The 22,693-nt window shown below is 48.9% G+C and overlaps 11 protein-coding genes across 11 annotated transcripts; 6 read left to right on the top strand and 5 right to left on the bottom strand.

The window, feature by feature from the left end:
- Positions 1-30: 30 nt before the first annotated feature.
- On the top strand, positions 31-3,302 carry BKA55DRAFT_511555 (uncharacterized protein; the record flags this gene model as incomplete). Its single annotated transcript, XM_046187721.1, has 6 exons — positions 31-1,485; positions 1,534-1,590; positions 1,640-1,708; positions 1,759-1,944; positions 1,999-2,550; positions 2,598-3,302. The coding sequence occupies 6 exons, from the start codon at positions 31-33 to the stop codon at positions 3,300-3,302; spliced, it is 3,024 nt and encodes a 1,007-aa protein (XP_046049630.1).
- Positions 3,303-3,847: 545 nt separating this feature from the next.
- On the top strand, positions 3,848-5,005 carry BKA55DRAFT_690542 (uncharacterized protein; the record flags this gene model as incomplete). Its single annotated transcript, XM_046199515.1, has 1 exon — positions 3,848-5,005. The coding sequence occupies one exon, from the start codon at positions 3,848-3,850 to the stop codon at positions 5,003-5,005; it is 1,158 nt and encodes a 385-aa protein (XP_046049629.1).
- Positions 5,006-6,575: 1,570 nt separating this feature from the next.
- BKA55DRAFT_512561 (general substrate transporter) lies at positions 6,576-8,245 on the bottom strand (the record flags this gene model as incomplete). Its single annotated transcript, XM_046187818.1, has 2 exons — positions 6,576-6,812; positions 6,860-8,245. 2 exons carry the CDS (start codon positions 8,243-8,245, stop codon positions 6,576-6,578), a joined length of 1,623 nt encoding a protein of 540 aa, XP_046049628.1.
- A 3,186-nt stretch (positions 8,246-11,431) lies between these two features.
- BKA55DRAFT_377377 (uncharacterized protein) lies at positions 11,432-11,973 on the top strand. The gene has a single exon (XM_046185927.1). It carries the CDS (start codon positions 11,541-11,543, stop codon positions 11,901-11,903), a length of 363 nt encoding a protein of 120 aa, XP_046049627.1. The 5' UTR covers positions 11,432-11,540; the 3' UTR covers positions 11,904-11,973.
- Positions 11,974-12,340, bottom strand: BKA55DRAFT_377378 (uncharacterized protein). Its single transcript, XM_046185928.1, has one exon. It carries the CDS (start codon positions 12,232-12,234, stop codon positions 12,043-12,045), a length of 192 nt encoding a protein of 63 aa, XP_046049626.1. The 5' UTR covers positions 12,235-12,340; the 3' UTR covers positions 11,974-12,042.
- Positions 12,341-12,445: 105 nt separating this feature from the next.
- BKA55DRAFT_539861 (uncharacterized protein) lies at positions 12,446-14,396 on the top strand (the record flags this gene model as incomplete). Its single annotated transcript, XM_046190197.1, has 3 exons — positions 12,446-13,183; positions 13,454-13,499; positions 13,657-14,396. The coding sequence occupies 3 exons, from the start codon at positions 12,446-12,448 to the stop codon at positions 14,394-14,396; spliced, it is 1,524 nt and encodes a 507-aa protein (XP_046049625.1).
- A 209-nt stretch (positions 14,397-14,605) lies between these two features.
- BKA55DRAFT_377399 (uncharacterized protein) lies at positions 14,606-15,163 on the top strand. The gene has a single exon (XM_046185929.1). It carries the CDS (start codon positions 14,766-14,768, stop codon positions 15,105-15,107), a length of 342 nt encoding a protein of 113 aa, XP_046049624.1. The 5' UTR covers positions 14,606-14,765; the 3' UTR covers positions 15,108-15,163.
- A 787-nt stretch (positions 15,164-15,950) lies between these two features.
- On the bottom strand, positions 15,951-16,448 carry BKA55DRAFT_569195 (uncharacterized protein). Its single transcript, XM_046192901.1, has 3 exons — positions 16,241-16,448; positions 16,132-16,194; positions 15,951-16,084 (listed from the first exon to the last, which is right to left on the bottom strand). Exons 1-3 carry the CDS (start codon positions 16,383-16,385, stop codon positions 16,011-16,013), a joined length of 282 nt encoding a protein of 93 aa, XP_046049623.1. The 5' UTR covers positions 16,386-16,448; the 3' UTR covers positions 15,951-16,010.
- A 1,731-nt stretch (positions 16,449-18,179) lies between these two features.
- BKA55DRAFT_690535 (uncharacterized protein) lies at positions 18,180-18,599 on the top strand (the record flags this gene model as incomplete). The annotated part of the gene is made up of 3 exons (XM_046199514.1): positions 18,180-18,276; positions 18,331-18,470; positions 18,555-18,599. 3 exons carry the CDS (start codon positions 18,180-18,182, stop codon positions 18,597-18,599), a joined length of 282 nt encoding a protein of 93 aa, XP_046049622.1.
- Positions 18,600-18,756: 157 nt separating this feature from the next.
- On the bottom strand, positions 18,757-20,196 carry BKA55DRAFT_511448 (uncharacterized protein; the record flags this gene model as incomplete). Its single annotated transcript, XM_046187709.1, has 2 exons — positions 18,757-19,191; positions 19,306-20,196. 2 exons carry the CDS (start codon positions 20,194-20,196, stop codon positions 18,757-18,759), a joined length of 1,326 nt encoding a protein of 441 aa, XP_046049621.1.
- An 835-nt stretch (positions 20,197-21,031) lies between these two features.
- Positions 21,032-22,256, bottom strand: BKA55DRAFT_511302 (mannitol dehydrogenase C-terminal domain-containing protein; the record flags this gene model as incomplete). Its single annotated transcript, XM_046187693.1, has 2 exons — positions 21,032-22,167; positions 22,217-22,256. 2 exons carry the CDS (start codon positions 22,254-22,256, stop codon positions 21,032-21,034), a joined length of 1,176 nt encoding a protein of 391 aa, XP_046049620.1.
- Between the last annotated feature and the right edge of the window lie 437 nt (positions 22,257-22,693).

Raw genomic sequence — 22,693 nt, 5'->3', positions numbered from 1 at the left:
CGAACCAGATGGTCAGTCTTCACTATCATCATGAACCACAGTGACGAAACTTCCAACGGGTTCCCCCAAGCGCATGAAGAAGATGACGACGAAGTCTATCTGGATGAAGATGAATTCCCAGCTGCGTCAGTAACTCTATTAGATGAGGATCCCATCAAAGCGAAGTTTGAGCGACATATCGAAGATGCACGAGCACTATCTAATAACTTACAAAACTCTGAATCAAGTGACAAGGCAAGCCAACAACTCAAATTTGTCAACGACAGGTTCAGCGAATGGCACAACACGACCGAGGAAGGGAAGAACTTTCTTCACTTTCTGGCAGACTACGATCACAGAATTCACAAACCACCCGTCAACCTCCAATGGCTGATGTGGCGAGCTATTCGCAAACTTCCAGCGCATCTACTTTGGTCACTGGACAACAATAAGCGCATTCCTCTGACGAGCGCGCTTTTGGCGAACAACTCTTTGTTCGGTTGGTCAGTATGCTTGAAAATAAAAGATGCGACATGTCAGGAGTATCATGCTCTGTTGCAGAAGAAATATGAGAATTGGGACGGAAGCAGTGAGACTACTTGCTTACATGCCGCTGCGACCTGCATCTTTGACAATGGAGTCAAGAGGACAGAGTTCTTCGGTAAAGTCTGTGGCTTTGTGCCCAGAGATATGTTCTTTGTCAGGGACACTAAACGTCGCACCGCTCTTCACCGTGCAGTCGATTATGAGTGCTGTTGCAATAGTCAAGTCGAGGTAGTCAAGGAGTTGTTACGCTCGTGTTCCGACCTCTTGGATGAACCTATTCAGGATCCAGATGACTTCAATCGCACTTTATCAGTTTATCAATACCACCATCATACCAGAAAGAAGTTCCTCGAGAGTCGACGCAGACGTGCTCAGGATCTTGCCAGCCAAGAGCCCGCAGCAGCAGCCCCAAAGAAAGCCGAGTCCAAACAGGAAAGAGGAGTAGATCCAAAGAAGGATGCAAAGAGAGTCGTGACAAGGACGGAAAAGTCAGGCTCGGAAAAGACAAGCATGGGTCCTCCGCCAGCCGTGAAGCGGAGAGGTTCAATCGCCGCAACTCCACAGGGCGCTACAACTCCTCTTCAATCCCCGTCCTTAACGCCAATAACTCGAGTCAAGACAGGAACGGCGACAGCAACGACTCGGACAGAGGTGGTTCAGAAACCTGCGTCCAAGGAGAAGGAGATGGAAGATGCAGCCAGAACGATTAGCAACCTCCTGAAACTCGAGACTTTGCGTAAACTAAGTCCAGAGAAAGCAGCTGACAGTCTACGGCTACCAGATGATCCAGGCAAAGAGTTCTGGTTTGACTTTGGGCCACCCAACACAGTCAGCGAAGATGACTTTAAGAAGTATTTCGGCCATTTACAGTTCGACACAGCGCTGCAGTACGTTGGATTCCCAAGGGTTCGTCTCAAGGGTAATAGAGAACAGCCGGATGTAAGACATCAAGGGAGAAAGGTGAGAAATACTGACCTTGTAAATTAGTCGTGTCACTGATAAATTCAGGATATGACATTCTTTTTTGACTGGCTGAGAGGGAAGTCCGTTACTCGAATCATCAAGGTGAGATACCCAAGAAACAGTTTAGGTTCTATTACGAATAATACAACAGGTTGTTGTCGAAGATATGGAGAAGCCTTCGCACAGTGATGAGGCGATCGAAGAGTGTTTGAAAGATCTTGTATGTTTGAAACCTATATATCGTAAGGGGCTTATACTAATGGCTTGTAGGGTGTCGAAATACTCGACTGGAGGCGTCTGGATCTGGATGCGCTCTCCCTTCGCAAGATTGGGACTCACCTACGTGAGATCCATCTCCAATGGAGTGGCAGTAACTCGACTCTCCGAGCATGGTCCGAGAAGGAGGGCTTGGCCTCAATACCTACACTGGAAGTCATTCACTTATTCCAGCATGAAGTGCGTCAAGAACGGTTCCTTAAGCTCGTTAACCACTGACATACCTTTGTCTAGGGCCTTGAGTCTCGTGAGAGAACTATAGAGAATCTCAATGCCTTTGAACGAAGATTACACGAATCTTGGCCCGAAGGAAGACCCAAGCCCCAAGTGATCCCCCCAAAAACAGGTGGCGGCCGGCGGGTGGCACAAGTCCAAGTCCCCGACGCAAGACCTCAACCGCTAGAACGCTCAATCGACCCTCATAAATGGATGGAATGCATGGTGAGCTTCTCCAAGCGCTTCAAGCAGATCAAAGCTCTCAGGGGTAATAATCCCTCTCTACCGCCAGTAGAAGTGGCCCTGATCGATGATGGCGTCGATATCATGCACCCTGACCTCAACGACACGAGGGATCGCACGTTTCTAGGCCAAAGCTTTGATCTCCATGATGGAGGCTCGACACCCCGCGTGCCGCCATACTGGAGCTCACCTTCTGGCCACGGGACTTTAATGGCGAGGCTTATCCATAAGATCTGTCCCAGCGCTATCATCCATGTTATTAAGCTACAGACATTTTGGTCGGGGAATTCCAAGAAGCTTCAGATCAAACCTGACAGTGCAGTAAAGGTAAGTGACTCTCCCAGCGACTTGGTTTCAAAGTTCTAACAGGCCAGGCTATTAACTACGCCGCGAAGAGAGGGTCCCAGATTATTTGCATGTCATGGACTATCAAGCCTCCAGAAGAACCATTGAGGAGCCAGTTCGACACGGCAATCTTCAACGCCATCGGCAAACATGGCGTTCTTATATTCTGCGCGGCAAGTGACCAAGGACAGTCCGCTGACGTTAGTTATCCGCACGCAAGCAGCCACCACTGCTTCAGAATCGGCGCGGCAAAAGCCACCGGCAACATAGTCGACACAGTGGGCGATTCCCAAACTGTAGATTTCATCTTTCCCGGCCACGAAGTTGTGATCGACGGCAACGAAACCAAAACTCAGCTGGAAAAATTCGACGCTCACTCCGGTAGCTCTGTTGCCAACGGTCTAGCAGCAGGACTAGCAGCTCTCGTCATCGAGTGCGTGAGGTTGGGCGCCTTGTACACCAGAGAGTACAGAAAGCTAGAGCCCAAGGTTGCTATTAACTACAGCCATATTTCTATCGATGAAGAGGATTTGAAGAAGATACGGAGTCGCGCACAGATGGCGTATGCGTTGAATTGGATTGGGACTAATCAGAACACGAATAATAAGTATATAGAGGTTTGGCATACATTTAGCGGAGTTGCAGAGAAGTTGTCGAGGAGTGAGGGTGTTTCACTTGAACAGCTGGAACATATTGCAACGCTTGCTGGGTTCTTTCTGAAGAAGGGGATGTAGTAGAATGAGTGGGATAGCCTATACTAGAAGAGGGCCGAAACCTAACACATGTCAAAGATTACTATTGGGGTTATCGGCCCTGCAGATGAAGGCCTAACGTCGACATTGATATACGAAGTAAGAACTTGCCGAGGAGCTCCATCACGTCTTGAAGACTGGACTTGGCAATATAAAGGCTGAGCCGATGATTAAAGGGATCAACTAGAGTATTAATGGAACTTGTTCTCAGCGAGGCGCAAGTTGAGTAATCACAGCTTAAGTGCCTGACCTCTTGGATTTGCTGTCAAAGTATAGTTTGCGGCATGTTGCCATCCCAAGACCGACCTTACCGCCTCAAGGGGAAGAATATTGAATTTAGTGACTTAGAAATTGTGGTAACTTTGTCGATTAAGTAGAACCTGTTGGAGGTGCTGTGCCGCAGCCAAGGCGGTTGCCTAAATGAATCATTTTACATATGAACGCTATCAAGCTACACTGCAAAATAATGTTTTTTCACGGTACCTTGAACACTTATTTGCAGCACGAAAGGACTCAATACAACCAAAATGCCTGTCACTATCGCCATTCCCAATCGCAAGGTCAGCTCTTGGGAACAACCCAAAGACGAAAACACTTGGAAGATCCTACAAGGAGCTAGTTCCAAAGAAGCACAAGGCTGTAAGCAAATCATCCAAAGCTCATTCTCCATCGACGGATCTCTCGAAGAAAACCATGTTTCAGCTTCAAGGAACGGTCTCGTCTGGTCGTCCTTCGACGCCTACAGCAATCACCATCATCTCACAATCCGCCCCGAAGACGTTTGGTTCGCTATAGTCACCCAAATCAGCGCTTACATCAACGCCAACTCTGAGAAAATGCGCGGTTACTTCGTCAGTCACGACGGCCAGAAAAAGCTTGAGGTTATCGAAATCGCGACTCTGCATACTGCTGATTATGGGAGTTTGGCTCAGAGAATGACCCTCGAGATCGCAAAGAATATCAAGGACCCGGGGCTCCGGGAATGGGTTCTTCCATCGTTCTCGACGACTACTGAGAATGATCGCATCGTTGGATCCGTGCTTCTCATGGGGGCGCTACAGAAGTACTTCTCTTACGGAATCAGATTGTTGTGTGGTATTCCTTCAGTAACACTCCTCGGAGAAGTAACCGACTACGAAGAAATTCTCAAACGGGTTGATAAACTCGATGAAATGGGTGAAGAACCATCGCACTTCGCCAAACTTCTACGACCAATTCTTCGCAACATGATCCTCTCTTTCACTCAACCTTCCGACCCAGCTATCCATACATTCTGGAACCAAATTGCTGATATGCACAGCATGTCAGGGTCCGACAAGATGACAGGCTGGATCACAGCATTCTGCTACTGGGACGATGAAGGAAAGGTCCAACCACCCAGTCGAAAAGGAAGCTGCACTCTTGAGGGGCTATTGTATCCTTATGTTAAGACGGATGATATACCATGTGGATATGTCACTGTTCCTGTTGAGGTTGACGATAATGGTACTCTGTATGATTGCAAGATGCTAGCTGGATCTATTGGCATACAAGCACTTCCAGGTCTTGAGGGTTATGTTCCCGCTGGCGAGGGCGAGGAAGAAAGGCAGGATACAGATGGGAAGGGGAATATGGGGATCAAACCTGTTACTGGGTGGATGATCTATGAGTTTCAGGAGCCGGAGCCTGATGATCTGTATTACTAATTTAAGGGTCGAAGATGAGCTGCAGTTGTAGGCAGAGAGGAACTGAAATTAAACTCCAGGTGGTATAATTGATACCTCCTTGACGGCAGAAAATCCTCCAAGTCTATTTTTCTGAGAAAATAGTACTAGGTGAAATGGCCTGAAGATATACAATGATGCAGGAGAAATCCGCTCACAAAAGAGCCTTGGGGGGATTTCATCAAGAAGTCAAGCAAAGATTCGACAAGGCCGATGATGGAACAAAGAAGGAGATTATAAACAGAAAGGGGAGAGCTAGGCCAAGAGACGCATAAGATCAGAGGTCCCAGGCTACATTATGGGGGACTTTGTTAGGGTTAAGACGTTCTATATCTTTCTCTTTGGCTGTCCGTTGAGAGGTCTTTCTGAAAACTCTCACATCATCTCTTATTCCCAGTGCCGTAACCGTCAGGCTCTTAAACTTCGGCGGCAACTGATTCAACAGAGAGACTTCCTATGGGGGCTTTTGATGCCTTAAATACCAAGTGTACCCTCAAACCCTTGGTCCCGTATGCTTGCACTGAAATGATGCATGTGAAACATAGACTCGATCAGATTCCGTTCAAGACAGAGAACGTCTGAACTGAGGCGTAGGTGTTTTGAATGTTAAGGTAGGGTGTCCTTGATGATGTCTTGCTCCTTGTTGTTGAACCGAATCAAGTCTGTCGATGAAAGAGACTTCCTCAGGGCAAGCAGAAATGTAAATTTCTATACCCTAGGTCTCAGAATTAGTGATCCTTTGTTTAATATTGGCCAAGTCACAACAAAGTGATTATACGATTCAGTCATCTCACATTTCCGGTACTGTTCAGAACGATCCCTCTGAAACTCACTGATGTCATAATCTCATATCTCGCTTCCAACACTCAGGTATGCTTATCTCCGCGTTTCAACAACTATCCCACAATCATATCCCCACGGGGCAGGTAAAATGCAAGATTCGTCAATTATGGGTCTTGATAACAAAAGTCCATGATTTGATCCCTCCGGAACAAATGTTCACAATGCACTGAATGCAGTGCAATGATTCAGTCTTCGGCTTTCCAAAACAGGACATCCGTCAATAAGCAAGTAAACCAACCAACCAACCATATTCCGTCGCTCCAGCTTCCATCAAAGTCAAAGGAAATGACTGACTTAGCCAAACTCCACAAAAACAAGTGGTTCCTCGGGGTAAACGCGGAGGACTCCTCCGAACGCGTTAAGGGTTCTCCAATTTTAATACATGGCTGCCTAAGCTGAAAGGAAAGGATCGTCATATTGACTCCACGGGGTTTAGGTAAGAGGAATCTAATCTCCAAGGGGGGAAATGTCGGGGAAAGAGTTTTCGCCACACGTTGTAAATTGGAGAATTGATGCGGAGATCACGGTGTAAGTGATGTTGTTCAAGATATCGGGTTACGGTTTGGGTGTTCGTTATAGTGTTCTATTGATCTATAACTCTATAATGCCAAATGGCTCTAATAGTCTTGTGACTCTTAAGATAAAAAAAGGGTATCCAAATATGTGTCTAACACAAACGTTTCTATATGAAACAATACTGATCAATCGCTTAAGACTTCTCAGAGTTGAAGCCAGAGTCGTCGCGGACTGTACCGCTCTCCTCATTTGGCTTCTCCAAAACTCCACCACGACCAGCCTCATCAACGAGACCAAGTCGAATAGCCTCGCGCTCGACTTCCTCGTGAGAAAGGAAGGGAAGCTCCTTGGCGGCTTGAACATAGGACATCTTCTCGACGAATCCCTTGGCGAAGATGATGTCGATTTCCTCGAGAGATCGGTTGGCAGTCTGTGATTTGTTAGATGTGAATGCGGAGATGGAGTGGGGGTGCTTACCTCGGGGTAGAACCAGTAAAGGATGGGGAAGAATGTGGCGTTGGCGCAGCCGAAGAAGAGATAGGTTCCCCAGTGGATGTTGGAGATCATGATGGGGACGATCATGACAATGACAAAGTTGAACAGCCAGTTGGTGCAGGTAGATGTAGCGTTGGCCTTGCCACGGGTCTTGAGGGGGTTGATCTCAGCGGGATACAACCAGGGAAGAGGCAGCCAAGTAGCGCCGAAGGATGCAATGTAAGTGAAGAGACCAGCGATAGCACCCTTTGAGATTTGAGGCGCATTGTTACCGGGGTCAGAACCACCGGGGATAAGGAATCCCATTGTCAAGAACATAGAAAGCATCTGACCAGCAGTACCGATGAGGAGCAACTTGCGACGACCAACACGCTCAATAAGGAACCATGATGATGTTGCGAAAATGGCGTAGACAATCATGTTGATGCCGCCGAGCAGAAGAGCAAAGTTCTTATCGCCAAAGATGTCTGTGCACAGAATAGGGAAGTAGTAGATGACTGCGTTGCAACCACCGACTTGCTGCATGAACTGCGATCCTGATCCGAGAAGCATACGGCGGAAATGCTGTGTCTTTCCACCTGTGAAGAGAGCCTTGACGGGTGTGCTCTTCTGAGCGGCGAAACCGGAGGCACGAATGGAGTCGACGACACGATCACGCTCAGCGCGGGTCTCGTCGCTGTCGACTTCGAAGCCGCGAATGGCGGCGATGACACGCTCGGCTTCTTCGTGACGGTCGTGGGTGAGAAGCCAGCGGGGGGATTCTGGTAGCCAGACCATTGAGATGCAGAGGATAAGACCGAACACGCACTGGAAGGCAATGGGGAAGCGCCATGTGAGGTCCTGGGGACCGTAAGAGCAGCCGTAGTCGATCCAGTATGCGATTAAGGTACCGAAAGCGATGATACCGCCTTCGATACAAATGAGGAGACCTCTGTTGGTGGTGGTGGAACACTCAGCTTGGTATGTTGGGATGGTGGATGTGTTGATACCGTTTCCAACACCAGTGATTGTTCGTCCAATGATGAGCTGCGCAAGAGCCTTATGGCCCTTCATGGCAGTGATCTGGATGATGACACCAACGATCATGATCCAACCACCAAGGATCATAGCCCTTCTACGACCGAGCAGATCACCGATCCAGAGGATGAACATGGCACCGAACAAACACCCAATCTCGTAAATGGCCGTTACGAAACCTTGCATGGTGCTATCCTTTGTCTCGGGGAAGTAATCATGGAAAGGGTCTGCGTCGATGATTCCGGACATTACACCTTGGTCATAGCCGAAGAGGAGGAAACCTGTCGTTGCGACGGTGGAGATGGCCAGGGACAGTTTCTTGCCCGTTAGGCCGGCGAAGGAGGGAGGCATTTTGACGGTAGGGGGGGTTATAGACCTGCTATGATGGAGGAGAGAGCTCGTCTAGAGCTGGATGATGGGGGTTTGGTGAGGGAGGCATTGGAGGAGAGGAGAGGGTTTATATGTTGAGTGTAAGTGGGAGAGGGTTTGTAAGTGGAAGGGTAGGGATGCGAAAATTCTGAAGTGAACGTATTACTATTTCTCCACGTACGGTCCACTATCTCCACGCGTTGGAAGTGATGATCATCCTTGAAAGAAGTCGAAAAGTTGGTCAAGAACGAAAAGTCCCTGTCGTACATGAATTGCCTGGAGTATCTCCGCGTGCAACGGTGGACCGAAGGATTATTGGAGATCTCCACGTCTGAGTCGTTCATCAGTCACCCACTGAAACTAGCCACTAAAACTCACTCTAACCACTATAAGTCACTGTAAGATTCAGGCGGTGCCTTACAGGGCACACACTGTAGATGCCGTCTTCCGATTCCTTCGGATCTGCCAAGAACAGGGAACCGCACACCTCGGTGTTACTGAAAACAGACAAAACCGTGACGTCAAGTTTCTTTTCAGCAAGCGGCAAAAGCGCGTGAAAAAACGGCATTGTTTTCTTAGTGCTGGAGGGTAGCGGATGAAACGTTCTATTTGGTCAAAGAATCCCTGTCGTGGCGATCATTTAGAGCGGCAGAGACGTCATTGGTTCAGGGGGCGATGGTGCTAGTGATTAAGCATGAAAGCCGAGGCTCTACACGTGAAGGTTTATACGATTAATAGCGGTTACAGTTAATGTGGTTTATGGAGGTTCATGTTGTGGTTTGCAGTTGATGGGTTATGGACTGACGATCAAAGGGTCTTCCCCAAAGTCCACAACTCTCGTCTAAAAAAATGGCGAAAAAAACAGGAACCTGGGGATTGAAAATATCGGGCCTCAAAGGTCGGGGGTGGGAACCACAGAATTATTGAAGATCATGTCCTTATGAGGAGCGGACAAAGAGCTCAATGCGTGATTGAGGTTCCAGTTTACGTGGAGAAGATAGAGAATTTGTGGTTCTGAGCGTTGTTGGTGACAAATTCGTGTTGACGAGGAATTATTCTGCCTTGGAAAGAGGAAAATTGTTTAATTGACGTGGGGAGCACAGTATGAAGTGCAATATGGTAGGTGAGGTGAGGTGAGGGTGAGAGTTTTCTCTTGGGTGCGAAAATGATGGTGGAGGTCCAAGCAGTGGTGTTTTCAGTGGACCGCGCGCAGAATGACATTCAACGGTACAATCTGGGTCTGGGGAAAGATGATCAAAGGATCCAATTGAGCTGCATTTGTCAAAACGTTGATCTCAATCAGAATTCCATAAAAATGGATGAAGAGAAGGGACAAGAAATGCACGTCGTTAAAAGCACGTTTCTTGGCCACGGGAGATCATCAAGTTGGGGACCTGAACTTATAAACTTGGCGATGCTAGAACATTGGCATCACCTTCAGCTTTACAGACAAATCTTGGCAGGTCAATTACATGATTGCTACAAATTGATGCAAGTTGCTGATTCATTCATACCAACGTTTGTTATCCATTGACCCGGCATCGGATTATCTCCTATCTGGATTGTATTGATCATCCACCCTCCCTTACTCAAGACCGTCGTATACGCCGATCCTTTTGCGCAATTAAACTTTCGATTCCTTCCAAAGACTCTCGGATTGCTTCTTTTGGTATTGCGGTTTGTTTTCGTCAGCTTTTAAGCCGCAACTAATCTCAATCTCACTACCAACCAACAATCCTACGAGCAAGCAACATCCTAGGTAACGTGCGCAGACTTGCCAATTATGTGAAGGACGTACAACGGAACTGGTCTTGCATCCGTGGTCTTGGCGATCCTTCCGACGGAGAAAAAGATGCCTTGGCAGGCGGATAACGGCGCAAGGACGGGAGTTAGCCGAGCGTTTAGGCGGGCATAATGAGGGTTTACCAAGAAATTTACTGGCTGAGGGAGACTGCCAAGATGACGAGTTTGGTGATACGGGATATCCTTGTTTTGGTGCTGAGGCTCTCGTCGGAATGGTTATCTTTTGAAGCATTATTCGACGTAGACTTGGGCTTGATGACACTCAAAAGTTATTACGATGAGATAAACACTGAGTGTAGCTGGTCTTTTTGCACCATCAGCTCTTCAACATGCCCTGTTCGTAAGCTGCTCGTCGTGATGACCTTCCATTAACTGGCGTGCTAAACCTGTGACACGCGACCCAGTATTAAAAGTGTCACTGTCAACCTCGTGGACCCTTAGTTTTCTCCATTCACCCACAATGGATTGCATTGTGGGATTTTCCGCCGAGTTTTACACCGAGAAGCAGGGACTTCTCCAGCTCTCCAGTGTCTCTGGTCCCGTATTTTGTATCCAGTGTTTTGTGGTTCAAGGTTAAGTTGACGAGATAATGGCATGCGGAGGTTTGGGGTTTGGGGTCTGGGGGAGGAGTTTTGATGCATGTTTTTTTGAGGGGATTGAAGCTGGGGAAAATTGCCACTCATGATGATCTGCGACGACTTCAACGACATCAAAGAATGAAAATTTTCGGTATTGCGAGTGTGAAGTAAATTTATCGTGTTTTTCATCTTGCTGCATTAATTATCGTGATCGTGGTTGTGGTTGTAGGCGTTGTTTGTGGTATTGATGCTCACTGCGAATGCGACCGTGAGCTCAGTCTTCAACGCAACAACACCATGTTTGGCACAATATCTTTTTATCAAAACATTCGCCTTATTCTATTCTATTCTCTCCCAGATAAATGGTAATTTGCCTTAAAACGTCTCCAATGGAGGCGCCGCTGTTCAAAAGCCCGTCACTTGCGGGCAGTGATTAACAGTTGCGAATGACAGCCTCGCCTGTATTGCCGGTGCAAATGACCGCCAACAAAGTCATCGCTACAACAAGGACAACAGATAATCTGTCTCGTCGTTCTTTCTCCTCAATTCATGTCACAATCGTGACGCATCAACACTCAAGGTCACTGCGACAAATCGAGCTGACAGCGTCAAACTTGTGCATCAAGATGGAACAGCATCACATCCACCATCATCACCACCATCAACTATCATTATAACTACCTTTTCCACCCAACCTACCTCCGAATGTCCAGCCAAATAGTGAGCCTCTGAACCAAGAGGCGGATGGTCACGATAATGACGAACGATGGGATGAAGATGAAGATGCGGAGGAGCACAATGAGAATGGCAACAACGACGACCAGCAGAACCCCGAGAACCGCTCCCCTAACCCAGTCCAGCAGTAGGAGTCTATCGCACATATCGATGGTAAGAGAATGGGCCTTGCAGTATTCGATGGCTACTTCAGCGCCTTCAACTTCGACGCTCAGTCTATCAAAGCGCAAGCTCGCTGGACAAACACTCAAATCAACAACGACGATCACCAAGAAGGTCCCCCAAGAAAGAAAGTCAGAACTAGCGCCGGTCCAGAGCAAAAGAATCACCCTGCTCAGCCTCGACAGGGCGGCCACATAACGGTCATCGACAAGGCTCGCATCGTCGCCACGGACCGTGGCTTTCGTGTCGTCAACTGCGATCCATCAGGTCCACAGGTCGATATCTGCTGGCGGATCCCTGGCCAGCGAAACATATGGCTGGCGAGACTCGCCTGCCCGGGGGGTCTAGACAGAAACTCATGACTTTGTTGGAAGCCCAAACTTCGCCGGACATGCCTGTCTTGAGCTATTTGGAGGCACCACGTGACGAAGAGAGGGCATTGTCCCTGGTCGTGTGCAGTTGTAGCGATCACGCTTACAATGATTTTGAGCGTGAGGAGGGTCAGATTGTTCCTGGAGTTCCAGGGAGTCCTGAATTTGTTTCTGCGCTTGGTAGACTCGTGGGATTTGAGGTCTTACAAGGTTGAGAGTAATTTGGGGTATGTGCATTGGGGTGAAGGCGATGGCGGACTGAGCTGACGTGAACGAAAGCATGGAAATGTGGACAGAATGCACCAGAAATGATATTAATCATCAAGCCGCTGTGTAAAACTCTGCTTCCTGTGTAATGATTCACAAATGTGAAATAACTGCCTCACCCTCAGAGTCAGTGCAAATGGCAGCTGATAAAGTCACCACTCACGTAACACCAACAAGTAATCTCGTTCGTCATTCTTTTCTCCTCACGCGACAACACTCAATATCACTGCGATAACTCAACCCGACCGCCTGAAAGTTGCTACGATATGGCAAGACATCACCATCATCACGAGGATCAGCACGATGCTTCTCAACCGGACACGCCTACTATAAGAGTCCGTCCGCGACATTCTGAAGATGAGATACCTGGAGCAAATGATGGGCAGCGTACTGAAGCAGAAACAGTCGTAGTTGATGAGTTGCCGCAAACCGGCTTAGTTGTCTTTGACGACTGTGTCAGTTTGCTTCATGTTAATAGTCTGCCTGAAAGAGCGCTGAATCGATGGCGTGAGGAAGAACAGCAGCACCAGCAACATGTCCAAGAAGAGGGAGACAGTCAGCCCCAACGTCGAAGCGAAATCCCACCACAAATCTACGACGGCTCAGCTCCCATCTCCTCCAGCCCCGAACTAACCCAAGTCCAACGAGCATGTATCGTCGCGTCGAACGGCTTCTACGTCGTCAACTGCGACACATCAGGGCCTCAGATAAATATCTGCTGGCGCGTCCCCGGCCCACGAAACATATGGCTCGCGAGACTTCCGGTTAGCCAAGACGGGAGGAACGCGGAGCCCCAGCCTTCGATATATCCGGGTTTCACGCTGTCTTGCTTTAAGAGGGGACCGCAGGGGGGTGAGAGTGCGTGGTCGATTATCATTGCTGGTTCGCGTGTTCATGCGGAGGAGGGGATTGGGCGTGGGGAGGGGGAGTTGGTTTTTGGTGAGCCGAGTAGTGCGGAGAGTTTGGCTGCTTTTGGGAGGGCTGTTGGGATTGAGGTTCTGCAGGTTTGATGATATTGGCGAAGGGGTTTGTCTGGCGTGAGTGATGGCAGCGTGGAACTGAGATGACATTAGCGAAGCAAGCTTGGAAATGTCATGTATGTCACGATAGTGTTTGAAGGGTTATTCGGCTTGTTCTGCCTTTTCCATGACGATCTCTGGGCGTTGGGAGTTGGAACAATTTGTCGAGACATCGTGCCTACAAAGGGACATCGAAGGGTTTATACATATTGTATGAAACAATGAAAAATGAAAAATGAGACACACGTAATTTAGATCTGTTGGAACGTACCCCTCTCCCCCAATAATGTTACTGCCAAACGTGAGAGCGGTCGAGTGCAGTGCAGCTCCTTCCCTCTCTGTCTTCACTGCCAAACAGCTGACAGCAACACCTCGCACCTGCCTTGGGTTTTCTCCCTTGCCCCTCCCCTCTCCTCCTTCTTTTTTCTTCAATCAACCTCTTCTTGAAATCATCGCAGCACATACACACAGACAAATCTTGAACATCAACACCATCGGCCTCGCGACTATGGACACCTGCCAGCAGAGTGGCACGAGGTCTGCCCTCAACGAAGAGCATCACGTTCAAGCGCTGAATTTCCGTAAGCGCGCCGAGGCTTCTGAGCAGAGTATTGATGCGCAGAATGAGACTCACGCTCCCTCCAACGATAAGGCTTCTCAAGATGGCACCCCTCAGTGTAACAATCCTCAGAGCGACACACGCCAGGACAATGCAAGCCATGCAGACGCCTCCAACTTCAAAGACTGGCGTCCCCCTGTGGCATCTTACAGCCTCCTACGTATCCTCCCAACGGTTGAAATTCATGCCAATTCAACACTCTTGATCCGCAACCCCCGCGAAAACGGCCCTCAGACGGATATTTGCGCGCGAATACCTGGCTACCTCAACCACTGGGCCGCACGAATCAGCTGCAACGATAGTCTGTACGATTTTCACGATTGGGTCGTCGGAAACTCAGGAGAGGAGTCTCCCGAGGTATGGATGTACGTATCGACCAATCCCGACACGTTCATCAACATCAACGACATTCACCTTTTGTCACTGTATGAGTCTGTGAGTATTGTCGCTCTCACCAACCCGGGACATCCTCTACCATCGGGCTGGACTAAAGTTACATCGGGATGGCTGTCAGTTTGTCCGCTTCTGCCTGGCCTTCGTGATGTCCAGGGTCCTGAGGGAGCGAAATGGCTGGTCTGAATGACTACAAACTCTCGCATCAACTTTGAGGAGGCCTTGTTTGAGTTCAAATGAGCGCGAAAGGGGTTTTGGCCGCATGTGAGGGATTATCACAGCTTCGAGTCGGGAGAAAGTGAGTTATTGCGTGTCAATCATATTGTGCAATGCTGACCTTTCGCAGAGTGTTTATTGAGGCAACTCCGATATCACACCCCCTGCGACAATCGGTACAGCACAAGACCGACGGATGATGAAGCACCACTCTCTCGAGACATTAGCGAAAACATCGTTGCAGGGACTCGGGGCTTTTTAGAGGGCGGGAGGACTTGTGAAACGGTCTCGTGCGAGTCTGTGTACCACCAGTCCACGCTGGCGACGAGACAGAGACTAATGATCACAGATGCATCCAGCCCATCTCGACACGCAAGCGCATGTGTTCCAACAAGGAGAGCCTCCAGTCGATCTCCAACACGAAATTTTGGACGCCATTATATCTGGTATCGCGGCCACTGGGAATTAAGCACCGCTTCTGTGAGAGCTCAGCGTTCGCTGGACAAGAGGGCTGTTTACGCGAGTGGGTGGTGGCCATGGCGGGAAGGATGGATATTGGGGCGGAACCTTTGTGAGGCGGCTGCTTGCTATTCTAGAACTCGGGCAACATGGCAAGGGGATATGAAAAATGTGCGAAAGAATAGTTTGTTCATATCGATGCTTACTTCCTTGTCATCGTGAACTCACCTTCAGCCAGATGTGACCTGCACCTCAGTGACGCTCACACTCAGTCGATGACAGATAAATAAATTGCTGAATACCCAATTACATTTATGTAAGTTAACTTCAACACTTGCGCGTTTCTCCGACCAAGCCCAACTGACCAAGTCCGACTGGAGTTTTGGTGATAACTACCGTGTGTATAAGGTTGAGGGGACAAAAGAAACTTCATGGCCGACCACAAGATGGAGAACACGTATCAAAATCTAAAGACTATTCATGTACTGCAATTCCCTTGATTCCACCTATAATGATGCTTCATGGTAGAAAAGTAACTTATCGAACCCCCCCTCAATGCTAGCATTCTGCTCCTCCGCCTCAAGACATCAAAACTGTTATTGCCCTGAAACATCAGCAGATAACCTATTCAGACGAGTTCTGGAATGACCAGCGTATGCCTTAAATCTGTTCACCAGGCATCACTTAGCGCTAGGAGGGAGACAGGTTCGCACTAGAGTTCTCAATTATGCGCTTGCAGCGAGGTAGTTGGTGGTGCTTCGATGTGTTTGCGTGGTGATCAAGTCTGATTATCAAGGTCTTTTAATGATGATCAAGGTACAATCTGTGCTGAGACAATGGACAAGGGCCATGATCAGGCAATAGATACTTGACTGGAAGCAAAAATACAAGGAGGAGAAAGCATTCAGACTGTGGGTTGGAGTGTCACCAGAGGTTACCTGCAAGGTGCTGCTGTGACAGCAGCAAGCGTCAAGACTAGTAACATCAGCCACGTTACCCAAATGTTCGGAATGCATAAAAGAAGTCGCTGTTGTATATTGTCTACCCATATCTTTAAAGAATGTCCTGTAAACCATCTCCATCGCTTTGTCCAGAGCGTCCTAGTCGGTCCTCCTCATATCGCGGCTACCGTCCACCAGTCTTTTGCAATATCTGAAACGGAACTCGATCGCTGAAAAGATCCAACTTGACGCTGTATCCTGTATGCCATGTCAGCAGAGTCTTAGATAATAAGAAGCCAACATACCTCCACTCACATCGCAAACGACTTCATCCAAGCTCACACCATCAGATCCAGTCTTCCCTAAACCTACAACTCATTAGTACAAATCTTCAATCTCCTTCAAACAACTTACTGGACCGGCTCAGGCGAACGGCGCCGCGAGCCAGTAACCCACACCACGGTCCACACATGAGAACAAGGCGTCGAGTCCACCTCAACCACAATCGCCCGGCCAGGATAGACAAACTGCTGAAAATCGTGCATCTCCTGCATGGCATTTTCCACAGTGATACGAAACGAAAGACCGAGTCGCAGCTGGTTTCTGTCCTGCAAGTTGCGCCAGTTCACAAGGGGAGGGTCGTCCGGAGATGCGGGTCTGGTCGTTACCTCTAGGTAGTCCCACTCGTCGAGGGTTGCAGTGACGGTCCATTCTCTTGGACCGGGAGCTTGACGCCGTGGCATTGTGGAGGTAAAGAGAGTTGGGGAGGGGATTGAGATGTGATGATCAGCGACTGAGTATTTGTCCTTGGTATTGATGTGAGGATTGTAGACTGTTGATGATGATGCTGATGATCTTACTGATGATTAACGAGAGATTGATGATGTTGTTGATGGGAGAAGAGAGACTGCGAGGAGAGAGGAAAGAGAATTGACTTGAGAGATCCGACTGAGAACCAGCAAGCAAGAGTCAAGTACGACCTTCCACTCAGATGAGATCGTGAAAGAAGGAGACAACCAGTTCGTTCGGGTTGGGAAGTTCTTAAAAGCACAAGTAATGATGGACTGCTACTTCCAGCATCTGTGATAAGGTCATAAGGTTGAGGGGTCAAAAGAAGCTTCAGCCTCAACACAAAGGTAAAGAATATATATTAATGTAGCTTTTGCCCTCACTGATACCTAAGATAAAGCTTTTGGCTGAAAAGTTAGTTATTATGACGCCTAAGAACCCCCTCTTTAATGCAGTATAAAGAGTCTACCTGCTGCTCTTCCGTCAAGAAACAAGAAAGCATATAAAAACCACACCAGGTAAGATACGCGATGCAAGCATCGCCTATCCTGCTTATCAACTACTTTCAGCATCAAAGGCGTTGCGTGCTAGAAGACGAGCCAGATTGTCCCCAAGGAAGAGCAACATGATCCTATGTAGGTACACAGCACTGAAGAGGGGTTTATAAGTTACTTTTTATCATTAAGCATTATGACAATGTGCTTGGCTTGACACATCTCAGACAGATACCGAATGCTCAACTGCACTGTGATCTCTTCCCTTCTCCGCCGGCTCCGTGAGCTCCGGATCCTCATTCTCTCTTATCTTGAGCCCATAGCCTAAGGTACTCTTCAATACACTAGTCACCCTCATGATTCCACGCTTCATGCCTTCTCACGACTAGCACCTCATCACTCCTCAATGTCAATCCAAGACCCCTTTCTCTTGTCCAACGCCCATCCATACAACTCCGACACTCGTCCCGCCCGGTCTTCTTGTCCACTTGAGCTTCCTCGTTGTCCATCTCATCCTTGCGCCGATACATACTTCGTATCCAGTAGAGCTATGGACAGGTTCAGGCTGCTACCAAGCAATTGATCAAATCGCATTCGGAGTGAGCAGCAATCCCATGGGTTGCTGTCATATTCCCTTTGGCTTCATAAATAGTAACTACCCAAAGCTCGATATCCTCACGAAATTGTACCAGGGTCAATTGAAACAACTTCGCCAGCTGTAATCCTCCGCTGCGATGAAGTAGCCTCGCATCACATGAACCACTGCCAATAAAAGATCATTGTCCTTTCAGAAGTATTTCAGGCATTACTATTCCCAATATAGCACAAACAAAGCACCCATCTCCATTCTCAGACCTCAATCTTACGTTGATCCAAGCCAACAAAGAAAATCCCAAACCTCCTCCAACAGTGCATCCACTCCCCAATACCTCACCGTCATCAAACCCATCTCGCATCAACCCCATACCAAAATCTCTCTTCAACTACCAAGATGTCTCAGCTATATCATCCTCACCCCTCCCATCCTCCTCTCTCCTTCAACACCGTTTCAGCTCAAAGCAACAAACATCATGAAACTCACACTTGCAGCTCTTACGCTCCTCACACTCACAGCTGCTCCTCCTCCTCCTGAGCCGGATGTTCTTAAACCTGTTCCTGAGAGGGCAAGTAGTGGTTGTTATCACTAGTATGTCTCCCTCCCCCTCTACCCCATTTCGTCAGTTCAAACCCAGCCCATCTTCCTAGTCGCCAATCTCAACCTCCAGCCTCAATCCAACATCAATGTCAACCCGCTAGCAGTATCAGCACAATCCCCAAGCCAAACAACTGCTGTCTTCCTCGGCCTTGCGCCTGTAGAGATGGTACGTCTCCTCTCCTCCCCCTCTTCCCTCTCCGTTCTCTCCTCTTCCCATCTTCTCTCTCAGAGGACATCTAACACGTATCAGGCAATTGCTACCAATTCAAGGATGACGCTTGGAAAGCAACCATGAACGGATGTGATCCTCCCTGGGGCTATTTCGGAAAGACAATGCACGACATGCCCAGTTTCTGCTGCCGAGGATAGAAAGCACCCAAACCTGTGTTTCCAGCGTAACTCATTGTATTAATCCTCCTCTCCTTATCTTCTTCATCTCACTAGATAGTTTATTACAAATCCTTTACTTCCTCCTCCTTCTCATCCTCCCCCTTAACCCCCTCCTTCTCGTCTCCATTCTTATCATTATCCAAAGCAGCCTTACAGCTCACAATCCCCCCCGCAATCCCTCCCAACTCCTCACCACTTCCAAACCACGGCCCAGCGCTATAATTCGCATCAACACCCGCATATATAAACCATCCGCTAACAGGCTGCGCCATTACCCCGCCCGGAGTATTCTTCTTCTCGACGCCGACGTTTCCTGCTAGGAGATAGGCTTGTGTGTCGACGCCTGGTGATGGGTGGTTTTTCATGGTCAGGGGCGCTTTGGCGTAGCCGATGCTGATGTCGGAGAGGGTGCAGGGGATGTAGCTCTGTCCGTCGATTGTGACGGTCCAGTCGTTGGGGAATATGCCGATTTGGACCTCTTCTTTCTTGTCTTCAACCTTGACTTCGTCTTTCTTCTCCTCAGCCTTGGTTTCGTCTTTCTTGACCTCTTCGGCCTTCTCCCCGGCTTCTTCTTCCTCGTCATCCCAATCATCATACCATTCATCATAAACTCCTCTGACCTTGCCATCACGATCCCAATGCATAAATCCCGTAATCCACCCGGAAACATCCCACTCACTCGCCCCTTCACCACAAGACCACTGCTTCTTGGCCCTAACAATCTGCTCCCAGAACAATCTCATCTCCCCATCACCCTCACCATCAGTATCAACATCCCAGGAACTTACAAACCTCTTCATAATCGGCCTCAGCCTCTCCCCAAACGTCCCCGCCTCGTCCCCAAACTCCTTCAACATCTCAATCTTCTCCCCCAGCTTAACCCAATCCTCCCTCTCCCCAAGGAGCGTAACACTCGGTATTCCACATACCACCATCCCCTCAAACTCAAAGAAATGCTGCATCAGTCCCATCATCAACACCGTAGCCGTAACGTCATCTTGCGCAGTGGAAGTACTAAAACCGGGTGTTATCCAGTCTAGTAACCATCCCGTCTTAACCCTCTTTTGGATCTCCCCGCTAAACGCGCTGATGATACCGTCCCATGAAAACCCTTCTACGACAATCTTTTCGCGCCCAGAATGATCAACGAATAAATGCCGAAGAGTTTCAGAGTGTGTACTCATGTAGACATTCATCTGCGCCAAAACCTCAAACCAGATTTCATCAGGGCGTAGAATGAGATGCTCGTGTTTGGCCCATGCTTCAACAGCACCCCTCACAAAACCATCCGACGAGGGGAATACATTTCGTCCCGAGAGGTCATCAAACGATGACGCGAGAAGTGAGGCTGTGTTTTCGACTTCTTCTGGACAACTCCGCGAGAATAGATCAGTAGCTGATGTAGCGATACCTGACGTGCTGAAGGGTAGTGGATCGACGCGGTGGACTTGGATGGTGATTGAGGCGGTGGCCAGGCTGGCTAGCCACAGCGCTTTGAGCATTTCGGCGTTCGTATAACAATCTCTCTTCTCTCTTCGATGTTCTCTCGGGTGTATGCCGTGGGGCGATCAAGGATCAGTGAATAAGGTGTTGGTTGGTGTGGGTATGCAAATCGTGGCCTGATGCAAGATTACGGACCTCCCGATCGGACGGTTAAAGGGGTGCGCTAGCGGCTCTTAGTGGAGTTGTCTAGGGAACTGGGCCGAATCTCATCTCATGATATCTACGTATGCCTCAGACTATTTCTGAGAAGTCATGGCGAATAGGAAGCTGTTCCTCTGACAATTTTTAACAAGTCATGACGAATGAGAAGGTATTTTCGGTGCATTTGTTGGCGACGGGATCGGATCTCCGTTGGGGACTTATCGAGATATGATCCTGGCTACTACAGGGGAACGCAACATCCGATCTCCGTCAATATGATCACAGATGCAGGGTAGGACATGTGACAATTGGCAATTGACGAGATTAATGAATTGGGCATGTCAAAGTCGACATCGCCATGTTGGGCCGTAATTAATGCCATAAGGCCCGATGGACAAATGCCTCATCTTGCCACTGTTCCCAGTCACTACTAACTACCATTCACGATCTCTCACAGCAACCCATCAAATTACTCACACCAATCGCAGCAATCACATCACATGTCAGTTGAGCAACCGATTTATTCAGTGCTATCAATCTATAATCATGCCTTAGGCTCGAATTGAATCCCAGTCCTTCCTGCGCCATGCTGCCATTAAAGCAAATTGGATGTCATATCTCGTAAACGCCATGCCATGCCACTTTGTACCCGTGGCTCCATCTCTTCTAGTAAATCGCGCCGAATGAAATCGCTTAATCCTCACTGCTGTCGGCCTGGACACGCTGGACAACGTTGACCAATTGGGGGAAGATCTTCTCGTTGTCCTGAATACCGCAGACCTGCTTGACAACATCCTCAGGGCCGTTCTCGGACATGATCTCGGCGAGCTGCTTGGACTCCTCGTCATCGGGAACGTTCTGGAAACGGAAGGCCATCTCAATGGCGTCGAGGAGGTACTTGATGGGCTGATCGTTCTCAGCAAGCTCAGCAGCAGGGCCGATGAATCGCTCCTTGCGGGAAAGCTTTCGGAGAGGAGCACGGCCGACACGCTCGACGGCATCCTCAAGATGGGGGTTGCCAATTCGCTTAATGATCTTCTCGACGTAGGCGGCTTGAGCCTCCTCGTCAATCGCATGCTTGGAGACAATCAGGTTCTTGGTCTCCATAAGTGCACCGCGAACCTCGGCCATGATGTCCTTGTCCTGGAGAGCATCGTAGACAGTGCGCTTTCTTCGGTTGTAACCGTGGTAGGCAGCGGTGGCGTGGCCAGTGTTGACAGTGAAGAGCTTGCGCTCAATGAAGGGCTCGAGGTTGTCAACCCAGTTGATGCCCTTGATGTCGGGGATACCAACATCCTCAAAGGGAGTGCGGTCAACGACCCACTCAAAGAACTTCTCGAGTGTCACGTCAAGACCAGCATCGGGGTCCTGAGCGGGAACGATTCTGTCGATAGCAGAGTTGGCATATCGGGCTCGGAGGTGGTGATCCTCAAGACGAGAGGCATCAGTGTTGTTCTTGATGTGCTCGGCAAGGGTATCAGTGGCACCGATGGCGTTCTCGCAAGCAATGACATGCAGGGGAGACTCTTCTGTTGATCGGCGGTCGATACCCTTGGCGATGACAGGGGCGATAAACTTGAGGATGTTGGGACCGACTGAGCAGGTGACGATTTCAGCAGTTCGAATGGTCTCGATCAGATCCTCCTCGTGTGTTCTCGAGTTGATGGCCTTGTAATTTGTGATGGTGTTCTCGACGGTTGCTTCAGAGCCGACTTCGATGACGCGGTATGAGGGAGTGTTGTTGAGTTGGTTGACGATTGTCTCGTTGACATCAGCGAAGACGACATCGTAGCCAGAGTTGTGAAGGAAGCAGGCAACAAAGCCACGGCCTGAATAGTTAGCATGAGAGGTTAGAGCGTTGGGTGAGACGAGACATACCGATGTTGCCAGCGCCAAAGTGAACAGCAGTCTTGCCCATGATTGTGGTTGTTGGGATGATGTGTAAGTGGTAGTGTGTAAGAATGTCTCAATGGATGAATTCGAATGCCTCAATAGGAAGCAATAGAAGAATGTTTAGGAGTGAAGTGGTGATGAATGGAATGGATGAAAACGGTGACCGTATCGAGGGGGGAGAGACGAGTTTATATGTCTAGACCAAAGCCACCCTCCTTGTCTTTCTTGGAGGGTGAGGGTGACGATGACGGGAAGGGGACCCATTGATGCCATCATGGTACGTATCGTTCCTGCCCTGGTCACGACTGGGCTATGGGTCCGGTTTGGTCTGGCAGGTCCCACCGAGTCAAGTTTGAGTTCAACTCGGGCAAGTGGAGACCATGCCAAGTATAGCCCGACTCACAGTCACAGCCCGTACAGTACGGTTGTGTTGTATCAGTACTTGTACCATGCCATCATCGG

This window comes from Fusarium redolens, assembly GCF_020744475.1.
Source record: "Fusarium redolens strain MPI-CAGE-AT-0023 chromosome Unknown BKA55scaffold_8, whole genome shotgun sequence".
In the NCBI taxonomy this organism is placed as follows: domain Eukaryota; kingdom Fungi; phylum Ascomycota; class Sordariomycetes; order Hypocreales; family Nectriaceae; genus Fusarium; species Fusarium redolens.
The sequence above is the reverse complement of the archived record's forward strand: the minus strand, read 5'-3'. Positions and strand labels throughout refer to the sequence as shown.

Coding starts and splice junctions, on each gene's coding strand:
- BKA55DRAFT_377399 (XM_046185929.1), top strand. CDS start 14,766: ATGATCACAGATGCATCCAGCCCATCTCGACACGCAAGCGCATGTGTT.
- BKA55DRAFT_377377 (XM_046185927.1), top strand. CDS start 11,541: ATGGGCCTTGCAGTATTCGATGGCTACTTCAGCGCCTTCAACTTCGAC.
- BKA55DRAFT_569195 (XM_046192901.1), bottom strand. CDS start 16,385: ATGCCATGCAGGAGATGCACGATTTTCAGCAGTTTGTCTATCCTGGCC. Junction 16,195..16,240: donor CGTTCGCCTGAGCCGGTCCA/GTAAGTTGTTTG, acceptor AATGAGTTGTAG/GTTTAGGGAAGACTGGATCT. Junction 16,085..16,131: donor CGTTTGCGATGTGAGTGGAG/GTATGTTGGCTT, acceptor CATGGCATACAG/GATACAGCGTCAAGTTGGAT.
- BKA55DRAFT_377378 (XM_046185928.1), bottom strand. CDS start 12,234: ATGATTAATATCATTTCTGGTGCATTCTGTCCACATTTCCATGCTTTC.